Source organism: Ranitomeya variabilis, chromosome 5 (genome assembly GCF_051348905.1).
Source record: "Ranitomeya variabilis isolate aRanVar5 chromosome 5, aRanVar5.hap1, whole genome shotgun sequence".
Classification (NCBI taxonomy): Eukaryota; Metazoa; Chordata; class Amphibia; order Anura; family Dendrobatidae; genus Ranitomeya; species Ranitomeya variabilis.
Window position 1 is genome coordinate 498,358,025 of NC_135236.1, and position 21,632 is coordinate 498,379,656.

The following is a 21,632-nucleotide window of genomic DNA, read 5'->3' on the forward strand; positions in this document are numbered from 1 at the left end:
TGAAAAAGAATTAACATTTAGATGAATTTGATCCTAAATAATAATATAATAATTGCAGAGACTTTTTTACATTACATACATGATCATCAATGACTGTCCACGCTCCAGGTACTTTATCATGTCCTCGGATCCAATTATGGATTGCCTCCGCAGAGTTGTCCCAACAGATCTAGCCAATTTGGTGAATTAGAAAGTATTACTAATACAAAAGTCTTTAGTAATGGTTATTTTAGTAGTTGAATGTATTAAGATGCTTGGTGTCCAATGGTAAGCCTCCAAAGTGTCTGAGCTGTCAAGTGAAATGGTTCTTAAAAGGAGCAAGGGCAAATGTGTTCTCAAATGGACGCTGTTGGGATTTTATGGGTATTTTTGAGCTGAATGGGAGTGACATTTAAATGCCCCCTTAATGGGGATTTAATATTGGATTCTTTGCCCAAATGTCATATGTTGTTGTTTAAGAGCAACTATATTACACTTATGTACAATTAATAGGCATTAGATCAGGTGGGGGTCTCTTCTTCAATGTACTGTTCAATTCCAGTTTATGACCTTTGGTTGGATATAAACCATGTTAAGTCTGTAATAGTCATATCTATGAACATACTGACTGTAAAGTTATTAAACTATACTTAGTCACGAAGTGTTTGTTATTTTAAAAAAGAACTTTATTCACATATAAAAAAGTACACACAATTAAAACCAGTGCCTCAAAATCAGAACAAAATAACATTATAGAGGCCAGCATTAGGAGCAGCAGGTATCCAGACAAAAAACAGCTACTTTGTTTTAAAGTGACAGTGCAGAATAGTTGCTACTGGGGGGAGGAGGAAGCAGATGCGAAACGCGCGTCGGGGTAGCTGAGGTCTAGCGTGCCACAAGGCAGGAGAACGGCGGTTGTATTCAGGTAATATGTACAGAGCAGATTATACGTGACATTCATGCAAAACCTAGTTACATGTCATATGTGATGTTTATGAGGCCGACGGGAGGTGTAATAACCTGGTGTTGGCATGCTTTCCTTTTGCTCAGGTGATTCTGCCTTTGTTAATGATACCTACTAGGTTGGTGGTAGTCCGAGGCATATTGGTCACAGGGCAGCTATAAGACACACAGGTTTATGTTGCCTGGTGGTTCTGTTTTGAACATCTAGTGGTGGGGAATTGTCCCCTATAGTAGAGAAACACGTATTCTTTCTGGATATCGGTTGTACCACAATAATGATTGTTTAAAGAATATTATGCACTTGCACCTTTATGTGGTATGGTCCGGTAGCAACTACTCTGCACTGTCACTTTAAAACAAGGTAGCTGTTTTTTGTCTGGATACCTGCCGCTCCTAATGCTGGCCTCTATAATGTTATTTTGTTCTGATTTTGAGGCACTGTTTTTAATTGTGTGTACTGTTTATATGTGAATAAAGTTCTGTTTTAAAATAACAAACACTTCGTGACTAAGTATAGTTTAATAACTTTACAGTCAGTATGTTCATATTAAGTTTGCAGTGTTACCCATCCTCAGTTTAAAGGAAATGGGTTGGTGCATTATGCTTATCATATTATTATAATAGTCATATCTATTAGACTAAATACTAGCATGCAACAGACCAGAGCACGGCCAATTACCTTAGCATTCTCCTTCTTTTGAATGCCTTCGTAAGTAGCTCCATCTTCCGGCTGGTCTATACGAGGTGCTCTCCCATCAGCAATTAATTGTACAGCTTCCACCTAACCAGTCCAAAAAACATTTTTCACATAGCAGATGCCTTAACTGAGGTCTTATTAAAGTTAGCCTGCTGTCTCTTACATATCTAGGAGCACTCTATAATACAGGGCTAATGAAGATATTCTTCCTGGCAGTGTGGATCACTTGCACTAAATATAATGTGCATAATAACAATAAGTAGCATATTTCATATACATTAAAATGGCGAGGACAAGGGTTAAAGGGGTGCATTGTGCAGTGCCGCTGCCGTCTAATGGAGGGCATATGACACAGCCAATACAATGACACACAGGTGTACTCACTCAGAGGACAGAATGCCATCTCTCAATGGTGACCAAACTTGTTGTTTTACTCATCCTAGAGATTAAGGGCTTGCTCGCATTTTTGCTGCCTTTTTTCCCCATGAAGAACAAATGCAGCGTTTTACAGTATTAGCAACAAAAATTTGATTTCTAAAATCTCATTCATTCACACAGTGCTTTTTTTCATGCATTTTTGAGCTGCTGTGAGTTTTTTTAAACCGCATCATATCAATTCTTTAACTGTTTTGTTTATTTATTTTTTTTATCCGTTCAACTGGATGCATAAAAAACACATGCAATATATTGAATGGTTTTACTCCCAAAACGCTGTATTTTTAACGAGGGGGAAAAAAAAAATGTTGCAAAAGAGCACTTGTGTGAACATTCCATTAACCAGGAACATGACGATACATATTAGTGAGTATATTACTATTAGGGTAGGTTCACACAATCGTACAAAAAAACTGTTCAGAATTTCATCCAGAAAGCGGGACAATTTTATTCTGTTTTCTCTTTTACAGCAGCTGCTATTAATCATTTCAAGAATTGCAATGTATCCGTAAAAATTGCATGCTATATGGAGGAAAATTGTGCATGCTGTGATTATATTCAGTCGCCAAATTGGTCAGTGAAAAACTGATTATCTGCACTCATCCATTGAATAACACTGGTCCAAGTGCAATCCGTTTTTTTAATGGATAGTACCGAAAATACGGTCACGTGCACGAGCCCTAACAGAATCTCACCAGGGCAGTCATAGCAGAATAAGCAGTGTTAAAAAAAGCACCAAAGTTTGAGCTAATAGATAATAAGGATGCAGCATAAATAATAGTGATTGGTACTTACCATGGATTTTACTCCTTCTGGAAATAGGAAACGGTTGTATAGAGAATCTACAGTATCACTGGGCTCAACATCACAAACCCTCTGGAGCAGAATTGGTCCTGTATCCAGACCATCATCGGCCCAGAAAACAGAAAAGCCCGCCTTTTTATCTCCATGAATTAGGGTCCTGTGAATTATATCACAATTGTGTGAAATATTAGTCCCTGTGGAATAATTTCTAAACTATCCTCTATAGTGATTTTCTCATGCTGATGACAAAAAAAAACATGCATGCCCACAGATAAAAAATATTGGCAAGTGAATCAACATTAGTTATACGTACAAGAACAAAGAAATAAAAGCAAAGCATGTCAGAGATATTATTACTGGAATTAATTAAATTTGATTTATTGGGGGATAGCTTGTTTGGTGTATTTTGTGGGTTTTTCACTTTGCTTTTTAGAGTTTTTGCTTATTATAAAGTTTATCAAAAGGGGGCTCACCAATTAATAGCTGAGGCTCCTCTGTGACGAGGTAAGATAGAGGGGTGATAAATGATCGATCCATGTTTGGGGTTATCAATGACATCCATAGGTATAAATTGGGAGCAGAAAGGTAGAACATTGAGCTCTGCTCCAACAGACTTATAGGCCTCTACTACTTCAGGAATCGATTTCCCCTTCAGTCTCCATCGCGGGAACTTAAATACTGGTGTGCCATCCTTTTCTGCGGCTACAGCTAGAACAGAGATGACATACTTAACAGTCAATCATTATGGCCAAGTGTCAGGAACAAACAAGAAAAAATACTGAGTTAGAATATTCATGGCAATAACACATGGTAAAGTTACTTGTTATATTAAAAAAGTTATAGCAGATGCCATAAAAGATAAACATTGTAGGGTTCACTCTCACTGATCGGCATTAGGCAGCATTCACACAGGCAATGCAGTTTTGGCCCAAATGTGCAGTTGTTATTGCTTTGTACAGATTGTGCAGCACCAAAATAAACTCATAACTTATAAATATAATTCCTTAGGCTTCTCCAGGCGCTAGCTAAACCGAACAGACCCTAGTTACTCATACACGGCTCAGCCCCAGCTCGGTCACAAAAAACAGCTACAGTCCATAACAAGTGATACTTGCGGTTCTCTGCACACGACCTGGTGCAGACTCTTCTCAGAGAGGGGTTCTTTCTGGCCTCTCTTTAGCTCCAAGACACATCCAGTCTGGTGCCTGTCCATGGTCTGTGCATTCCCAAGCTAACACATTTGCCTCTGCTTCATCCAGCAGACTAAGGCTACTTTCACACTAGCGTCGTACGACGCACGACGCAATGCGTTGTGCTGACGTACCGACGCATGCTGTGAAAAAAAAGCACAACGGAGGCAGCGGATGCAGTTTTTCAACGCATCTGCTGCCCCATTGTGATGTCCGGGGAGGAGGGGGTGGAGTTCCGGCCACGCATGTGCGGTCGGAAATGGCGGACACGACGCACAAAAAAAGTTACATGTAACTTTTTTTGTGCCCAAGGTCCGCCAAAACACGACGCATCTGTCGCACGACGGATGCGACGTGTGGCAATGCGTCGCTAATGCAACCCTATGGAGAAAAACGCATCCTGCGGGCAACTTTGCAGGATGCGTTTTTTCTCCAAAACGATGCATTGCGACGTGCGTCGTACGACGCTAGTGTGAAAGCACCCTAACTGACTCCTCAGTCACTCCATTCAGAAAGAGACCCCTGCACGTCTCTCTCTCAGCTACAGATCACATCTTGGCTGGTCAGCTTTCCTGAACCTACTTCATTATTCTTAGAAAAACCTTGTATGTGAATCTAATCAAGACCTTGCAGAGCTGGGATTTAACCGTGTCCTTCCCAGCTATGCTACATACCCCACTTCCACTTCTGCCCAAAGTCGAGGGCTAGGCAACACCTGCCAACTTACAGTGCCAACAGGGGGTCACTCTACCAAAACCGATTGTCTCCCATCTTCTGGGAAACACCATTCACACAGAGCTCTGCTATCTATAGCGTACATATAGCGCCCTACTATCTACAGACGACATGCAATGCTCTGCCATCTACAGATTACATCACGCTCACAGGCCCTACCACTTGCACATTACCAAACTCATTGCACAGAATCCTACACACTGCACACAGTTTTACTGATGGTCCTACACACTGCACTGACGGTGGTCTGCACTTACACTACATTCTCTTATCGCTCCAGTACATCAAGAAAAAATTCACCCTTCATATCATGTGTACATCACCACACATCTAATGACCTTGTCACTACACATCATGTGTACATCACACATCATGTGACCTTGTCACCACAGCCAACTCCTGGGGGAATATTGGGCTACTGAGTGCTATCACCTATCACTTCAGCCCACAAGTCCCATAGCATGCAACAAGTTCTTGACCATTCCCACTTTGTGGGGCACAGAACCACAATCTGTGTGTATGTATACCTAGGCCATGGGATAGTTCTTGGCATCAACATTGATACACCTTACACCCCCCTGAGGAACTATCACATGAAGAATTTTGGCTCTTTCCAGAGTCACCAAACTCCCTGAGTCCAGAAGTCCCATCAATTAGACACCATTCACAGTCACCTTGCACACCAGAGGTCCCCCGCCAGGAAGAGGAACAACACTGCAGGCAGGGTAGGCGAAGTATTAGTTGCACCAGCCAATGCTGCAGTCCACCAGCCCCCGACATTGCGGACCCCAGTTCTCCCAGCTCTCAGCAGTCCTTTGAGCTGCACCAACGATACCATGACCCTGCAGAAATGTCTCCTTCTGGCCAGTGATGCCATGCTTTCAGACCGCATCTGCAACATTGTAATCTTAATCCAGGACATCCAATCCTTACACTGCAGTCGCCTGTGCTCTATGAGATTTTATGCCCACATTCTCCACCAATTGTAGGGGTTCACTCTATCTGGTAGGCGTTAGGCATTGGGCCTTAAGTAGCTTTCACACAGGCAATGCAGTATTGGTACGAACAGGTGCAGATTTTATTGACCTCTCTTTAGCTCCAAGACTCATCCAGTCTGGTGCCCATAGTCTGTGCATTCATGAGCTAACACATATGCCTATGATACATCCAGCAGACTGACTAAGGCAGGGGTCTCAAACTCGGCAGGGTATATGGGCCGCACACGGAAAAACATTTCGTTTCGGGGGCCACATTATTTGCATGACAAAATGACATTTTTAGTGATACCATATTTTTCTCTATACACCTTTTGAACTGGTCCCTATCTTGTAGTAATGTGCCCCATGCTTGTCCCTATCTTGTAGTAATGTGTCCCATGCTGGTCACTATCTTGCAGAAATGTGCCCCATGCTGGTCACTATCTTGTAGTAATGTGCCCCATGCTGGTCCCTGCCTTGTAGTAATGTGTCCCATGCTGATCAATATCTTGTAGTAATGTGCCCCATGCTGGTCACTATCTTGCAGAAATGTGCCCCATGCTGGTCACTATCTTGTAGTAATGTGCCCCATGCTGGTCCCTGCCTTGTAGTAATGTGTCCCATGCTGATCACTACCTTGTAGTAATGTGCCCCATGCTGGTCACTATCTTGTAGTAATGTGCCCCATGCTGGTCCCTACCTTGTAGTAATGTGTCCCATGCTGATCAATATCTTGTAGTAATGTGCCCCATGCTGGTTCCTACCTTGTAGTAATGTGTCCCTTGCTGATCACTATCTTGTAGTAATGTGCCCCATGCTGGTCCCTACCATGTAGTAATGTGCCCCATGCTGGTTCCTATCTTATAGTAATGTGTCCCATGCTGGTCACTATCATGTAGAAATGTGCCCCATGCTGGTCACTATCTTGTAGTAATGTGCCCCATGCTGGTCCCTACCTTGTAATAATGTGTCCCATGCTGATCACTATCTTGTAGTAATGTGCCCCATGCTGGTCCCCACCATGTAGTAATGTGCCACATGCTGGTCACTATCTTGTAGTAATGTGCCCCATGCTGGTCCCTACCATGTAGTAATGTGCCACATGCTGATCACTATCTTGTAGTAATGTGCCCCATGCTGGTCCCTACCCTGTAGTAATGTGCCCCATGCTGGTCCCTATCTTGTAGTAATGTGTCCCATGCTGGTCACTATCTTGTAGAAATGTGTCCCGTGCTGGTCACTATCTTGTAGTAATGTGCCCCATGCTGGTCCCTATCTTGTAGTAATGTGCCCCATGGTGATCACTATCTTGTAGTAATGTGCCCCATGCTGGTCCCTATCTTGTAGTAATGTGCCCCATGCTGGTCCCTATCTTGTAGTAATGCCCCATGCTGGTCCCCATCTTGCAGAAATGCCCCATGCTAGTCCCTATGTTGTAGTAATGTGTCCCATGCTGGTCCCCATCTTGTAGTAATGCCCCATGCTGGTCCCCATCTTGCAGTAATGACCCATGCTAGTCCCTATCTTATAGTAATGCCCCAGGCTGGTCCCTATCTTGTAGTAATGTGCCCCATCCAGGTTCCCATCTTGTAGATATGGCCCCATCCTGGTCCTCATCTGGTAGTAACGTCCCCATCCTGGTCCCATTCTTGTCGTTATGTCCCCCATCCACGTACCCATATCGCAGACATGTGCCCCATTCAGGTTCCCCCATATATTGCAGACATGTGCCCCATCCAGGTTCCCCCATATATTGCAGACATATGCCCCATCCAGGTACCCCCCATATAATAATAATAATAATAATAATAATCTTTATTTATATAGCACCAACATATTCCGCAGCGCTTTACAGTTTAACAGTTTCAAACAACAATCATAGGTAACAATGTTAACAATACAGCAATAAAGCAAAATAAGACGACCCTGCTCGTGAGAGATTACAATCTACAATGAGGTGGGGAGATACAAAGTACAGGTGTGTATTTACAATGATGGTCCAGCCATCTTCAGGGGGTGGGGGGTATATGAGATAGTGAATGGGCTACACACACACACACACACACACAAACATAAAATGACTGATTAGGGAACGTGATAGGCCGCTCTGAACAAATGAGTTTTGAGTGAGCGCCTAAAGCTATGCAAGTTGTGGATGGTCCTAATATCTTGGGGTAGAGCATTCCAGAGGATTGGCACAGCACGGGAGAAGTCTTGGAGTCGGGAGTGGGAGGTACGGATTAGTGCAGAGGTTAGTCGAAAGTCGTTTGCAGAGCGCAGCGGTCGACTAGGCCGATAGACAGAAATGAGGGAGGAGATGTAAGGGGGTGCCGCACTGTGGAGAGCTTTGTGGGTGAGAACAAGTACTTTGAATTGTATCCTGTAATGAATGGGCAGCCAGTGTAATGACTGGCGAAGAGCGGACACGTCCGAGTAACGATTAGCCAGATGGACGACCCTGGCTGCTGCATTAAGGATAGACTGGAGAGGGGAAAGTCGCGTGAGGGGGAGGCCAATTAAAAGAGAGTTGCAGTAGTCCAGGCGGGAGTGGATTAGGGCGACAGTGAGAGTTTTTGTTGTCTCCATGGTGAGAAAAGGGCGGATTCTAGAGATGTTCTTTAGGTGTAAGCGGCACGAGCGGGCAAGAGATTGTATGTGGGAGGTGAAGGAGAGATCGGAGTCAAACATGACACCCAGACAGCGTGCCTGCTGCCTAGGTGTTATTATGGTGCCACCCACGGAGAGGGAAATGTCAGATTTAGGGAGGTTAGTAGAAGGCGGGAGCAGAAGAAGTTCAGTTTTGGAGAGGTTGAGCTTCAGATAGAGAGCGGACATGATGTTAGAGACTGCAGACAGACAGTCAGTGGCGTTCTGTAGTACAGCGGGGGTAAGGTCAGGGGCTGACGTGTATAGTTGTGTGTCATCAGCGTAAAGATAGTACTGAAAGCCAAATCTGCTGATGGTCTGTCCAATTGGGGCCGTGTAGAGGGAGAAGAGAAGGGGGCCAAGGACTGAGCCCTGAGGTACCCCGACAGTGAGAGGAAGAGGAGATGAAGTGAAGCCGGAGAACAGAACACTGAAGGAGCGGTCAGAAAGATAGGAAGAGAACCAGGAGAGAGCAGTGTCCTTAATGCCTAGTGACTGGAGCCTAGAGAGTAGGAGAGGGTGGTCAACAGTGTCGAAAGCTGCAGAAAGATCGAGGAGAATGAGCAGAGAGTGGTCACCGTTACATTTTGCTGTCAGAAGGTCATTGGTCACCTTGATGAGTGCAGTTTCTGTTGAATGTAGGGGGCGGAACCCGGACTGTGAAGGGTCTAGGAGGGAATGAGTGGAGAGGTAACGGGTAAGGCGGGAGTAGACTAGGCGCTCCAGGAGTTTTGAGATGAAGGGTAGATTGGAGACCGATCTGTAGTTGTTTGCGCATGATGGGTCAAGGGTGGGTTTTTTTAGTAATGGAGTAATGATAGAGTGTTTGAAGGAGGAGGGGAAAATGCCAGAGGAGAGGGAGAGATTAAAGATTGTAGTTAGGTGAGTTGTGACGACTGGAGAGAGAGACTGGAGGAGGTGTGAGGGAATGGGGTCGGTGGTGCATGTAGTCGGACGAGAAGAGGAGAGGAGCTTGGAGACTTCTTCTTCTGTGATGGGATCGAATGTGGAGAGTGAGCCAGGGGAGATGCAGGGAGGAATGTGAGTCATTGCACTTGGTGTCTGGGAGCGGATTTCCTGACGGATATTGTCTATTTTCTCTATAAAGTGGGAGGCCAGGTCATCAGCACAAATGTCTGTGATAGGGTCTTGTGCTTTTGGCCTGAGGAGGGAGTGAAATGTGTCAAAAAGTTTCTTGGGGTTGTTGGATAGTGATGAGATCAGAGTGGTGAAGTAGGTCTGTTTGGCAAGGTGAAGGGCAGAGTTATAGGTCCTTAACATAAATTTGAAGTGTAAGAAGTCTTCTGGGGTGCGAGTTTTCCTCCATAAGCGTTCAGCACACCTGGAGCATCGCTGGAGAAATCGGGTTTGCGATGTGAGCCAGGGCTGTTTCACTCTGTGTTTGGAGGTTCTGAGGGTGAGGGGAGCTACTTGGTCTAGAGTGCTTCTAAGAGTGTCATTGTAGTGATGTACTGCCAGATCAGGACAGGAACAAGAGGAGACTGGGGACAGTGATGAGTGTAAGGAGTCTGAAAGTGTGTGAGGATTAATAGCATGTAGATTTCTGAATGTGTGGTAGGTAGGAGAGTGCTGGGGTGGGCGAGGAATTGTGAGTGTGAAGGAGAGAATGTTGTGGTCAGAGAGGGGAAGTGGTGAGTTATCTAGGTGGGGAATATTGCAGACAGGTCCCCCATCCAGGTCCCCTCCCGATATATTGCAGACAGGTCTGTCATGGTTCCCAATGGCAAGGGAACGTAAGAAACATATAAATAACGAACGAGCTCTCGGGTGATGGAAACTCGAGTTGACCGTGAGCTAAATCTACCACACAACTAATAGTAGCCAGGGAGCATACCTACGGCTTCCTATATGCCACGCGCCAGCCGGAGGACTAACTACGCCTGGTAGAGGAAGAAACAGACCTGGCTTACCTCTAGGGAAATACCCCAAAAGATGATAGCAGCCCCCCACATGTAATAACGGTGAATTAAGAGGAAAAGACATACACAGTATGAAAGTAGATTTAGCAAAGAGAGGTCCACTTACTAGATAGCAGAAAGATACAAAAGAGGACTTCACGGTCAACTGAAAACCCTTTCAAAAACCATCCTGAAATTACTTTAAGACTCCTGTGTCAACTCATGACACAGGAGTGGCAATTTCAGCCCGCAAGAGCTTCCAGCTACAGAGAATTACAAAAACTGCAAACTGGACAAAAGATACAAAACAAAAGGACAAAGTCCACTTAGCTGATCAGCAGACTAGTTGCAGGAACATGCAACCGAAGGCTCTGGTTACAATGATGACCGGCAAGGAAATGACTGGAGAGCAAGGCTAAATAGGAAACTCCCAAACGCTGATGGAAGCAGGTGAACAGAAGCAGCAAAGTGCAAACAAGTCACCAATACCACCAGCAACCACCAGGGGAGCCCAAAAAGCGGATACACAACAGTACCCTCCCCTTAAGGAGGGGGCACCGAACCCTCACAAGAACCGCCAGGGCGATCTGGATGAGCCCTATGAAAGGCACGAACCAAATCCGAGGCATGAACATCAGAGGCAGTTACCCAAGAATTATCTTCCTGACCATAGCCCTTCCATTTAACCAGATATTGAAGTCTCCGTCTGGAAATACGGGAGTCCAAGATCTTTTCTACCACGTACTCCAATTCACCCTCCACCAGCACAGGAGCAGGAGGTTCAGTAGAAGGAACCACCGGTACCTCATATCTCCGCAACAGCGACCGATGGAACACATTATGGATAGCGAAAGATGCCGGGAGGTCCAAACGAAAGGAGACAGGGTTAAGAATCTCCAAAATCCTATAAGGACCGATGAACCGAGGCTTAAATTTAGGAGAAGAAACCCTCATAGGGACAAAACGGGAAGACAACCACACCAAGTCCCCAACACGAAGGTGGGGGCCAACACGACGACGGCGGTTAGCAAACTGCTGAGTCCTCTCCTGGGACAATTCCAAATTATCCACCACTTGTCCCCAAATCTGATGCAACCGATCCACTACCGCATCCACTCCAGGACAATCCGAAGATTCAACCTGACCAGATGAAAAACGCGGATGAAACCCTGAATTGCAAAAGAAAGGAGAAACCAAAGTGGCAGAACTAGCCCGATTATTAAGAGCAAACTCCGCCAACAGCAGAAAGGCAACCCAATCATCCTGATCCGCAGACACAAAACACCTCAAATAAGTCTCCAAAGTTTGATTAGTTCGTTCCGTCTGGCCATTGGTTTGAGGATGGAATGCAGACGAAAAAGACAAATCAATGCCCAACCTGGCACAGACTGCCCGCCAAAATCTAGACACGAACTGGGTACCCCTGTCAGAAACGATGTTTTCCGGAATACCATGCAAGCGAACCACATTTTGAAAAAACAGAGGGACCAACTCAGATGAGGAAGGCAACTTAGGCAATGGCACCAAATGAACCATTTTAGAAAAACGGTCACACACCACCCAGATGACAGACATCTTCTGAGAAACAGGGAGGTCCGAGATAAAGTCCATAGAGATGTGCGTCCAAGGCCTCTTCGGAATAGGCAAGGGCAACAACAACCCACTAGCCCTAGAACAACAAGGCTTGGCCCGAGCACACACATCGCAAGACTGCACAAAAACACGCACATCTCGAGACAGGGAAGGCCACCAGAAGGATCTAGCCACCAAATCTCTGGTGCCAAAAATTCCCGGATGACCTGCCAGAGTAGAAGAATGAACTTCCGAGATGACTCTAGTGGTCCACTCGTCAGGAACAAACAGTCTACCAGACGGACAACGATCAGGTCTATCCTCCTGAAATTCTTGCAAAGCACGTCGCAAATCTGGAGAGACAGCAGACAAAACCACTCCATCCTTAAGGACACCAGCAGGTTCAGAATTCCCAGGAGAGTCAGGCTCAAAACTCCTAGAAAGAGCATCTGCCTTCACATTCCTAGAACCCGGTAAGTACGAGACCACAAAATTAAACCGGGAAAAGAACAACGACCAACGTGCCTGTCTAGGATTCAGGCGCCTGGCAGACTCCAAATAAATTAAATTCTTGTGATCAGTCAAAACTACCACCTGATGTTTGGCACCCTCAAGCCAATGACGCCACTCCTCAAATGCCCACTTCATGGCCAAAAGCTCCTGATTACAAACATCATAGTTTCGCTCGGCGGCCGAAAATTTTCGCGAAAAGAACGCACAAGGTCTCATCACTGAGCAGTCGGAACTTTTCTGCGACAAAACCGCCCCCGCTCCGATCTCGGAAGCATCAACCTCAACCTGAAAGGGAAGAGAAACATCAGGCTGGCGCAACACAGGTGCAGACAAAAAGCGGCGCTTAAGCTCCCGAAAGGCCTCCACGGCAGCAGGGGACCAATTGGCAACATCAGCACCCTTTTTAGTCAAATCCGTCAGAGGTTTAGCAACGCCAGAAAAACCAGCTATAAATCGACGATAAGAATTAGCAAAGCCCAAGAATTTCTGGAGACTCTTCAGAGAAGTAGGCTGCGTCCAGTCGTAAATAGCCCGAACCTTGACAGGGTCCATCTCAATAGAAGAAGGGGAAAAAATGTACCCCAAAAAGGAAATTTTTTGAACCCCAAAAACACACTTTGAACCCTTTACACACAAAGAATTCTCCCGCAAAACCTGAAAAACCCTCCTGACCTGCTGAACATGAGACTCCCAGTCATCAGAAAAAATCAAAATATCATCCAAGTACACTATCATAAATTTATCCAAATATTCACGGAAAATATCATGCATTAAGGACTGAAAGACAGAAGGTGCATTAGAAAGGCCGAAAGGCATTACCAAATACTCAAAATGGCCCTCAGGCGTATTAAATGCGGTTTTCCACTCATCCCCCTGCTTAATTCGCACCAAATTATACGCCCCACGAAGATCAATCTTAGAGAACCACTTAGCCCCCCTTATGCGAGCAAACAAATCAGTCAGCAAAGGCAACGGATACTGATATTTGACTGTAATTTTATTCAGGAGTCGATAATCAATACAAGGCCTCAGAGAGCCATCCTTTTTAGAGACAAAGAAAAAACCGGCTCCTAAAGGTGATGAAGAAGGACGAATATGTCCCTTTTCCAGGGACTCCTTAATATACTCGCGCATAGCAGCATGTTCAGGTACAGATAGGTTAAACAAACGACCCTTTGGAAATTTACTGCCAGGAATCAGATCTATGGCGCAATCACAATCCCTGTGAGGAGGGAGTGAACCAATTTTAGGCTCTTCAAAAATATCACGATAATCAGACAAAAATGCCGGAATCTCAGATGGAATAGATGACGAAATGGACACCAAAGGAGTGTCCCCATGAGCCCCCCGACATCCCCAGCTTAACACAGACATAGCTTTCCAGTCAAGGACTGGGTTATGAGACTGTAACCATGGTAATCCAAGCACCAAAACATCATGTAAATTGTACAACACAAGGAAGCGAATCACCTCCTGATGGTCTGGAGTCATACGCATAGTCACTTGCGTCCAGAACTGTGGTTTATTACAAGCCAAAGGTGTAGAATCAATACCCTTCAGAGGTATAGGGACTTCCAGAGGCTCTAAATCAAACCCACAGCGCCTGGCAAAGGACCAGTCCATAAGACTCAGAGCGGCGCCAGAGTCCACATAGGCATCCACGGTAATAACTGATAATGAACAAATCAAGGTTACAGACAAAATAAATTTGGACTGTAAAGTGCCAATTGAAATAGACTTGTCAACCTTCCTAGTACGTTTAGAGCATGCCGATATAACATGAGCAGAATCACCACAATAGAAGCATAACCCATTTTTACGCCTATAATTCTGCCGCTCGCTTCTGGACATAATTCTGTCACATTGCATTTTCTCTGGCGTCTCTTCAGAAGATACCGCCAAATGGTACACGGGTTTGCGCTCCCGCAAACGCCGATCAATCTGAATTGCCAATGTCATGGACTCATTCAGACCTGTAGGCGCAGGGAACCCGACCATAACATCTTTAACGGCATCAGAAAGGCCCTCTCTGAAATTTGCCGCTAAGGCGCACTCATTCCACTGAGTAAGCACAGACCATTTACGAAATTTTTGGCAGTATATTTCAGCTTCATCTTGCCCTTGAGATAGGGCTATCAAAGCTTTTTCAGCTTGAATCTCCAAATTAGGTTCCTCATAAAGCAACCCTAAAGCCAGGAAAAACGCATCCACATTGAGCAACGCAGGATCCCCTGGTGCCAATGAAAATGCCCAATTTTGAGGGTCACCTCGCAGCAAAGAAATTACAATCTTAACCTGCTGGACAGGATCTCCTGAGGAGTGAGGTCTGAGAGAAAGGAACAATTTACAATTATATTTGAAATTCAGAAACCGAGATCTATCTCCGGAAAACACCTCTGGTGTAGGGATTTTAGGTTCAGAAATAGGAGTATGCATAACAAAATCTTGTAAATTTTGAACCTTCGTAGCAAGATTATTTAAACCTGCAGCCAAACTCTGAGGATCCATCTTTAAACAGGTGAGCTCAGAGCCATTCAAGGATTATAAGGAGAGAAAGGCAAAGGCAGTAATTAGAGCTGAAATACAACTGATCCAACTATGGAGCAAGCATAGGGAAAAAGAAGAAAAAAAAAAAAAATTTTACAGACTTCTTTCTTTCTCTCCTTTCTTCTGCCAATAAGTTTTAACTCGGGCCGGTCATACTGTCATGGTTCCCAATGGCAAGGGAACGTAAGAAACATATAAATAACGAACGAGCTCTCGGGTGATGGAAACTCGAGTTGACCGTGAGCTAAATCTACCACACAACTAATAGTAGCCAGGGAGCATACCTATGGCTTCCTATATGCCACGCGTCAGCCGGAGGACTAACTACGCCTGGTAGAGGAAGAAACAGACCTGGCTTACCTCTAGGGAAATACCCCAAAAGATGATAGCAGCCCCCCACATGTAATAACGGTGAATTAAGAGGAAAAGACATACACAGTATGAAAGTAGATTTAGCAAAGAGAGGTCCACTTACTAGATAGCAGAAAGATACAAAAGAGGACTTCACGGTCAACTGAAAACCCTTTCAAAAACCATCCTGAAATTACTTTAAGACTCCTGTGTCAACTCATGACACAGGAGTGGCAATTTCAGCCCGCAAGAGCTTCCAGCTACAGAGAATTACAAAAACTGCAAACTGGACAAAAGATACAAAACAAAAGGACAAAGTCCACTTAGCTGATCAGCAGACTAGTAGCAGGAACATGCAACCGAAGGCTCTGGTTACAATGATGACCGGCAAGGAAATGACTGGAGAGCAAGGCTAAATAGGAAACTCCCAAACGCTGATGGAAGCAGGTGAACAGAAGCAGCAAAGTGCAAACAAGTCACCAATACCACCAGCAACCACCAGGGGAGCCCAAAAAGCGGATACACAACACAGGTCCCCCATCCAGGCCCCCCCCCCATATTGCAGACAGGTCCCCCATCCAGGTACCCCCATTTTCACATAGACATAACAGAGAAGAAAAAAAAGATTCTTCTCACCTGTCCTCCGTTCCCTCGGCGTCCTTTCTGCTCCTGTGGCCCGCAGGCACAAAGACCCCTTGATGATCGCAGCCCGATCCAGGAGCCACTGACATCCGCTCTATAGTGCAGTGTATTGCCACGCAGAGACCGGTTCTCGTCTATCAGAGGCCAGCAGCTGACATCTGCGTCCCGGCGCAGCGGCGTATGATGTCACTGCCATGCGCAGATGTCAGCTGTAGGCCCCTGATAGGCCGGCGGCTGACACTAGTATTGCTGTGCCAAGAGCCGGTCTCTGCCTGGCAATACACTGCACTACAGCGCGGATATCGGCGGCTGCTGGAGCGAGCACGATCGTTGCATGAAGCAGCCAGAGGGGCTGCATGCGGCCCACGGGCCGTGTGTTTGAGACCCCTGGACTAAGGCCTCTTTCACACTTCAGTCTTTTTGTTTCAGTCAAAATCTGTCGTTTTGTGAAAAAAACGGATCCAGCGAATTTACCCGGAAACGGATCTGTTGAAAAAATGGAAGAAACGGAGCAAAAAACTAATGCGATGGATGCAACGGATACGGCTTTCTGACTGATCTGCTATACGGCTCCATCGAAAAACCAGATCTGTTGTTTCCGTTTTTCACTATTTTTGACGGATCCGTCGCTCCGTTGTGACGACGGATTTTGACTGACACCAGCAGACTGAAATGTGAAGAGGCCTTACTCCTCAGTCACTCCATTCAGAGAGAGAACCCAGCATGTCTCTCTCTCAGCTACAGTGACATGTAAAAGTTTGGGCACCCCTGGTCAAAATTACTGCTATTGTGAACATTTAAGCAAATTGAAGATGAAATGATCTCTAAGAGGCCTAAAGTTAACCCTTTTACGCCCGAAGGTGGTTTGCACTTTAATGACCAGACCAATTTTTACAATTCTGACTCACTTAATTTGGTTATAACTCTGGAATGGTTTAACAGATCCCAGTGATTCTGAGACTGTTTTTTGTGACATATTGTACTTCATGATAGTGGTAAAATTTTTGCAATATGACTTGCGTTTATTTGTGAAAAAAACTGAAAATTGGCGAAATTTTCACAATTTTTAAACTTTGAATTTTCATGCCCTTAAATCACAGAGATATGTCACACAAAATAGTTAATAAATAACATTTCCCACATGTCTACGTCACATCAGCACAATTTTGGAACCAGTTTTTTTTGTTAGGAAGTTATAAGGGTTAAAAGTTGACCAGCTATTTTCATTTTTCCAACAAAATTTACAAAATCATTTTTTTTAGGGACGTCACTTTGAGGGGTCTATATGACAGAAAATATCAAAAATTGACACCATTCTAAAAAACTGCACTGCTCAATCTGGTCAAAACCGCATTCAAGAAGTTTGTTAACCCTTCAAGTGCTTCACAGGAATTTTTTGAATATGGAAGAATTTAATTCAGATCCATTTTTTTTTTATTTTGACAAGACTAACAGGAAAAAATGGACCCCAACATTTATTGTTTAAGTATCGTTTCTCCTTGCGGAGATCGACATGCTAAGCATGCATTTGACTTGTAGGATTGCTACCTTCCAATAGGTGGCACTGGAGTTCTAGATCTCTTCCTCTCTGAAGAGACAATTTGCATAATTAGCATATTACCCAGAGGAGCATTGCGGCTTTAAGTCTCCTCATCTCGGCATGCTTAGCATGTCGATCTCCGCAAGGAGAAACAATACTTTTTGGATAACGGTCTGACCCCTCTCACACAGCCAAACCAGATCTCCGCTTTGCACTGATGAGGGGCAGTACCCCGGAACACAGTGTCTGCAAATTGAGATTCTGGTTTGGCTATTATCCTAAGTCATGTGACAAGGCTCGTTAAAGGGTCAACATTGACTTGTAGGATTGCTACCTTCCAATAGGTGACACTAGAGTTCTAGCTCTCTTCCTTTCTAAAGAGACAATTTGCATAATTAGCATATTACCCAGAGGAGCATTGCGGCCTTAAGTCTCCTCATCTCGGCATGCTTAGCATGTCGATCTCCGCAAAGAGAAACAATACTTATTTATTAAATACACAGTTACATGTATGAAAAATTGCACAAGGATGAAAAATATTTAGAATTGAGGGTCCTCAGTGCTTGATACCTTTTAATGGCTAACTGAAAAGATAGTAACAAATTGCAAGCTTTCGAGACTACTCAGGTCCCTTCACCAGGAATAGACTAATACAAATTCTGAAGAAACACATATTTATGCACAACACAGCCCAGAAATAATGGCATAGATGACAGGTGACATGAAGCCGATCTACCAGAATGTGAGAGTGATAAACAGTTGTGTCTATAAATATTGAAACAGTTCATAGATAAGGAGTGTAAATGTTTTATTGTCCTCTGATTGGGGTCTGGTTCTGGGTTATGATGTCCCCACACGGTCTGAGTAGCAAATTCCTTAATTGATGTAAAAAGACATAAATCCATGCTACACATTCATTCCTGCACTGAGTGTGTCAAAGGTCATCATCAGTTTATATTCCCAGATTCTTCGGTCTCTCTGATATTTGAAATGACCCTTTAATACAAGGATGAAAAAAGCGCCCAAAAAATCCTCAGGTGATCAATGAACAAAGTGCAATAGTGTATATGCATAGTTGTAATTGATGCCATAGGGTGAAAGGAGATGGACACAGTGCCTAAAGACAATCAAGAGAAAATCCCCTTGGTATTAACAAAAGAGTATATATAACTACCACAGTAGACAAGAAAGGAGCCTATCAACTGCTATGCCAGCAGTAAAGAATGGTGGATAAACACATGACTGCCGCAGCAGTGGGCATGAAAACACATAGTGGATGTACCAACCGCTGACTGATAGCAAGTAAATGTTAAGGCATATTAAGAGAGTCCTTACCCATGGTGAAAGTAGCCACACAGGGAATAAATAGCTCCAAGAAGCGCCAGATTTTACTGTAATAGTTTGTAGGTGCGATGACCCACTGACACCATTACAGAATTACAGCATTACAGAATACTGTAGATAAGCCCCTGATGACGGTGAGCTTACCTCACCATCGATTTTGGGGGTGACAGGTTCCCTTTAACGAGTCTTGCAATATTACAGGTGGCGCTATACCGAGTTCAAGTCCTCTTTCTCTCTGAAGAGGCAATGTGCATATAAAATTTCCCAGAGGAGCATTGCACAGCGAATAAGCCTCCTTACCTTGACAAGCCACAGCTGGTATGTCACTCTCCTCAAGGAGAAGCCTTACCCCTTTGTAAGAGGAAATAATTATTTAATATATCCAAGACCCATAACCGAGAGGGGTTTCTGACACCTGACTTTTGGTGACGCAAGATTTTTTTCTCACAGAATAATTAATGAGTATCTGTAGAAAAGATACGCATACACAATGTGTCAACACACTGCGACTAATGAATATTTGAATTCCAATATTGCAATGTTTAAAATGTAAGGTACGTAGCCACATCAAAGTGTTTATTGTGGGGCTATGTAACAGGAGCGAGAGGACGCACCCGGAGAGAGCTCCTGCTATCCTGACTAAATCCTGGCACCTAAACCCCTTCCAGTGTGGGCTACTCACAGTTTGGAGACCCTCTTGGACCCCAGAGGGTGAGCGGCTGCTGCGGGGAGTGTTCCGGAGCTGGAAGAGGAGCGGAGATCCTGGGAGGCCTGTGGGAGCGGTGAGGCACACACGAGGCGGCGGCCATTTTCCATGCGAGCGCGCTCAGGAAGCACAGAGCGGCGCCGGCCTCCATTACCGCTGAGACCCTTCTGAGCCCGGGAGGCTTTGCGGAGCGCGGCTGGACCTGGGTGCGCCGGAGGTTGGAGGGAGCTGGTCGGTGGTGCCGGCGGGAGGTGGCGGTCACTCCATAAGCGTGCGCCTTATCAGGAAGAGACGCGGCGCTGGACGCCATCCTTCCGGCGCTGTCTGGGAGGTGTGCACATATCCTGACTCACATTACGGGGACAGTCAGAGTGTGCCCTGAGAAATTGGGCCCCGTGCTCCCCCTATTCGGCAGTCACCTATCCCTATCAGTGCTAGAGACTTGGAGGGTTTGGCTCCCCTCCTTGCTGCTCTCTCTGCGGGGGCTGCGGGCTCTCCCCTCCTCACCCTGGTGCACAAAGTCTGACCTGGACTGGGCACTGCTGCGTTTAGTGAACTCTATTGCTACTATAAATATCTTGCTCATTTTGCGCTGCCTGCTGGGCTCTGTATACGAGATTCGTATTACTCTATCATCTTTGTGAGTGGAGCTGTCTCCTTTATTATTCTGGGCATCTGGTTGTCCTTCACCTCTGTCAGTCATGCAGCATTCAAAGAGTTCAGGAGCTGCTGACAAACTGAAGAAATTTGCTAGAGAGGACCATTCGGATGGTGGGCGAACTCTTAGAAATAATCCTGCACAGGCTCCATGGAAGGGCCGCCTGTCGGATAGTATTGAAAAGGGTGAACAGGAAGAACTGACCCTCAAGCAGGCCTCTGAACAACTAATGCAGGCCATCTCTTTGACCAGATCTTCTCTTACTGAAAAAATAGAGAACGTGCACACTGAGGTTGGCCGTCTGAGACATGATATGCAAACTATGGGTGGACGTATCACAGAGGTGGAGACAAGAATGTCACAAGTGGAGGACACCATCCCTCCCATGGAAGCTAAATTGACAAAGGTGTCTGGCTCCATAAATGATTGGAAACAAAAAGCGGATGACCTGGAGAATAGACTACGTCGGAATAATATCCGAATTATTGGTCTGCCGGAGCGCTCTGAGGGTCAACGTCCTGAAGAATTTCTGGAGGAATGGCTCAAGACCTCTCTGGGAGGTGAATTTTCCTCAACTTTCTCCGTGGAGAGAGCCCATAGAGTTCCTACGAGACCCCTCCTTCCTGGAGCTCCGCCGAGACCCTTCTTGGCACGTCTTCCCAACTGCAAAGACAGAGACACTATCCTGCGCCTGGCAAGGCAGAAGAGCCCTATTAAATTCCACAATGCTACTATTTCAATCTTCCCGGATTTCTCAATGGAACTCCAGAAACAGCGGGCACGGTTTATGGATATAAAGAAGCAACTCAGAGACCAAAATGTTATTTACTCCATGATTTATCCAGCTCGTCTGCGCATTGTTCATGATGGCACCTCTGTATTTTTCACTGATCCGGAAGAGGCGGCTGAGTGGCTGCGAACCCACGGGGTGTCCAACGCAAAAAATCCTAATGTAGTTGTGCTGATCATTGCATATTGGAGCTCTCTATGTGGGCGTCCCACTTAACAACAATACCGGACGCTGAATCTAGCAAGGGTATCCCCGTTTTTTCTTGTCAATAGGAGCACAGGACTTCACTCCTATACTGTTTGGTTTTTGCTCTATTTCTGTTTTTTTTATGTTGATTTTACTTGTTTTGTAGGTAGAAATCGCCGCCAACAATTCTCCTGCCTTGTATGGGTTGTTCCCAGTCTCAAACCGGACGCCACTATTTATCATATTTTGAAATGTGGGTATGGGGTCTGAGGTAGTCTGCATAACCTGGAATGTACGGGGTATTAAATCACCTCGGAAGAAGATTAAGGTCTTTTCTCAGATCAAGCGTTATCACCCCCATATAGTGGCGCTGGTGGATACACACTTGACCAGAGAGTCGGTCCGCTGTGTACAGAAACCATGGGTGCAATGGTCCGT

The 21,632-nt window shown here is 45.2% G+C and overlaps 1 protein-coding gene across 1 annotated transcript in view; it reads right to left on the reverse strand.

The window, feature by feature from the left end:
• Nucleotides 1-21,632, reverse strand: part of ALDH1L2 (aldehyde dehydrogenase 1 family member L2) — a 93,549-nt gene that overhangs the window by 47,167 nt on the left and 24,750 nt on the right. The window contains exons 3-6 of the mRNA XM_077265670.1: nucleotides 3,352-3,586; nucleotides 2,870-3,035; nucleotides 1,622-1,723; nucleotides 80-169 (exon numbers count right to left, since the gene is read on the reverse strand). Of these exons, the coding sequence (XP_077121785.1) occupies nucleotides 80-169; nucleotides 1,622-1,723; nucleotides 2,870-3,035; nucleotides 3,352-3,586 (593 nt within the window). The remainder of the gene's footprint in view (nucleotides 1-79; nucleotides 170-1,621; nucleotides 1,724-2,869; nucleotides 3,036-3,351; nucleotides 3,587-21,632) is intronic.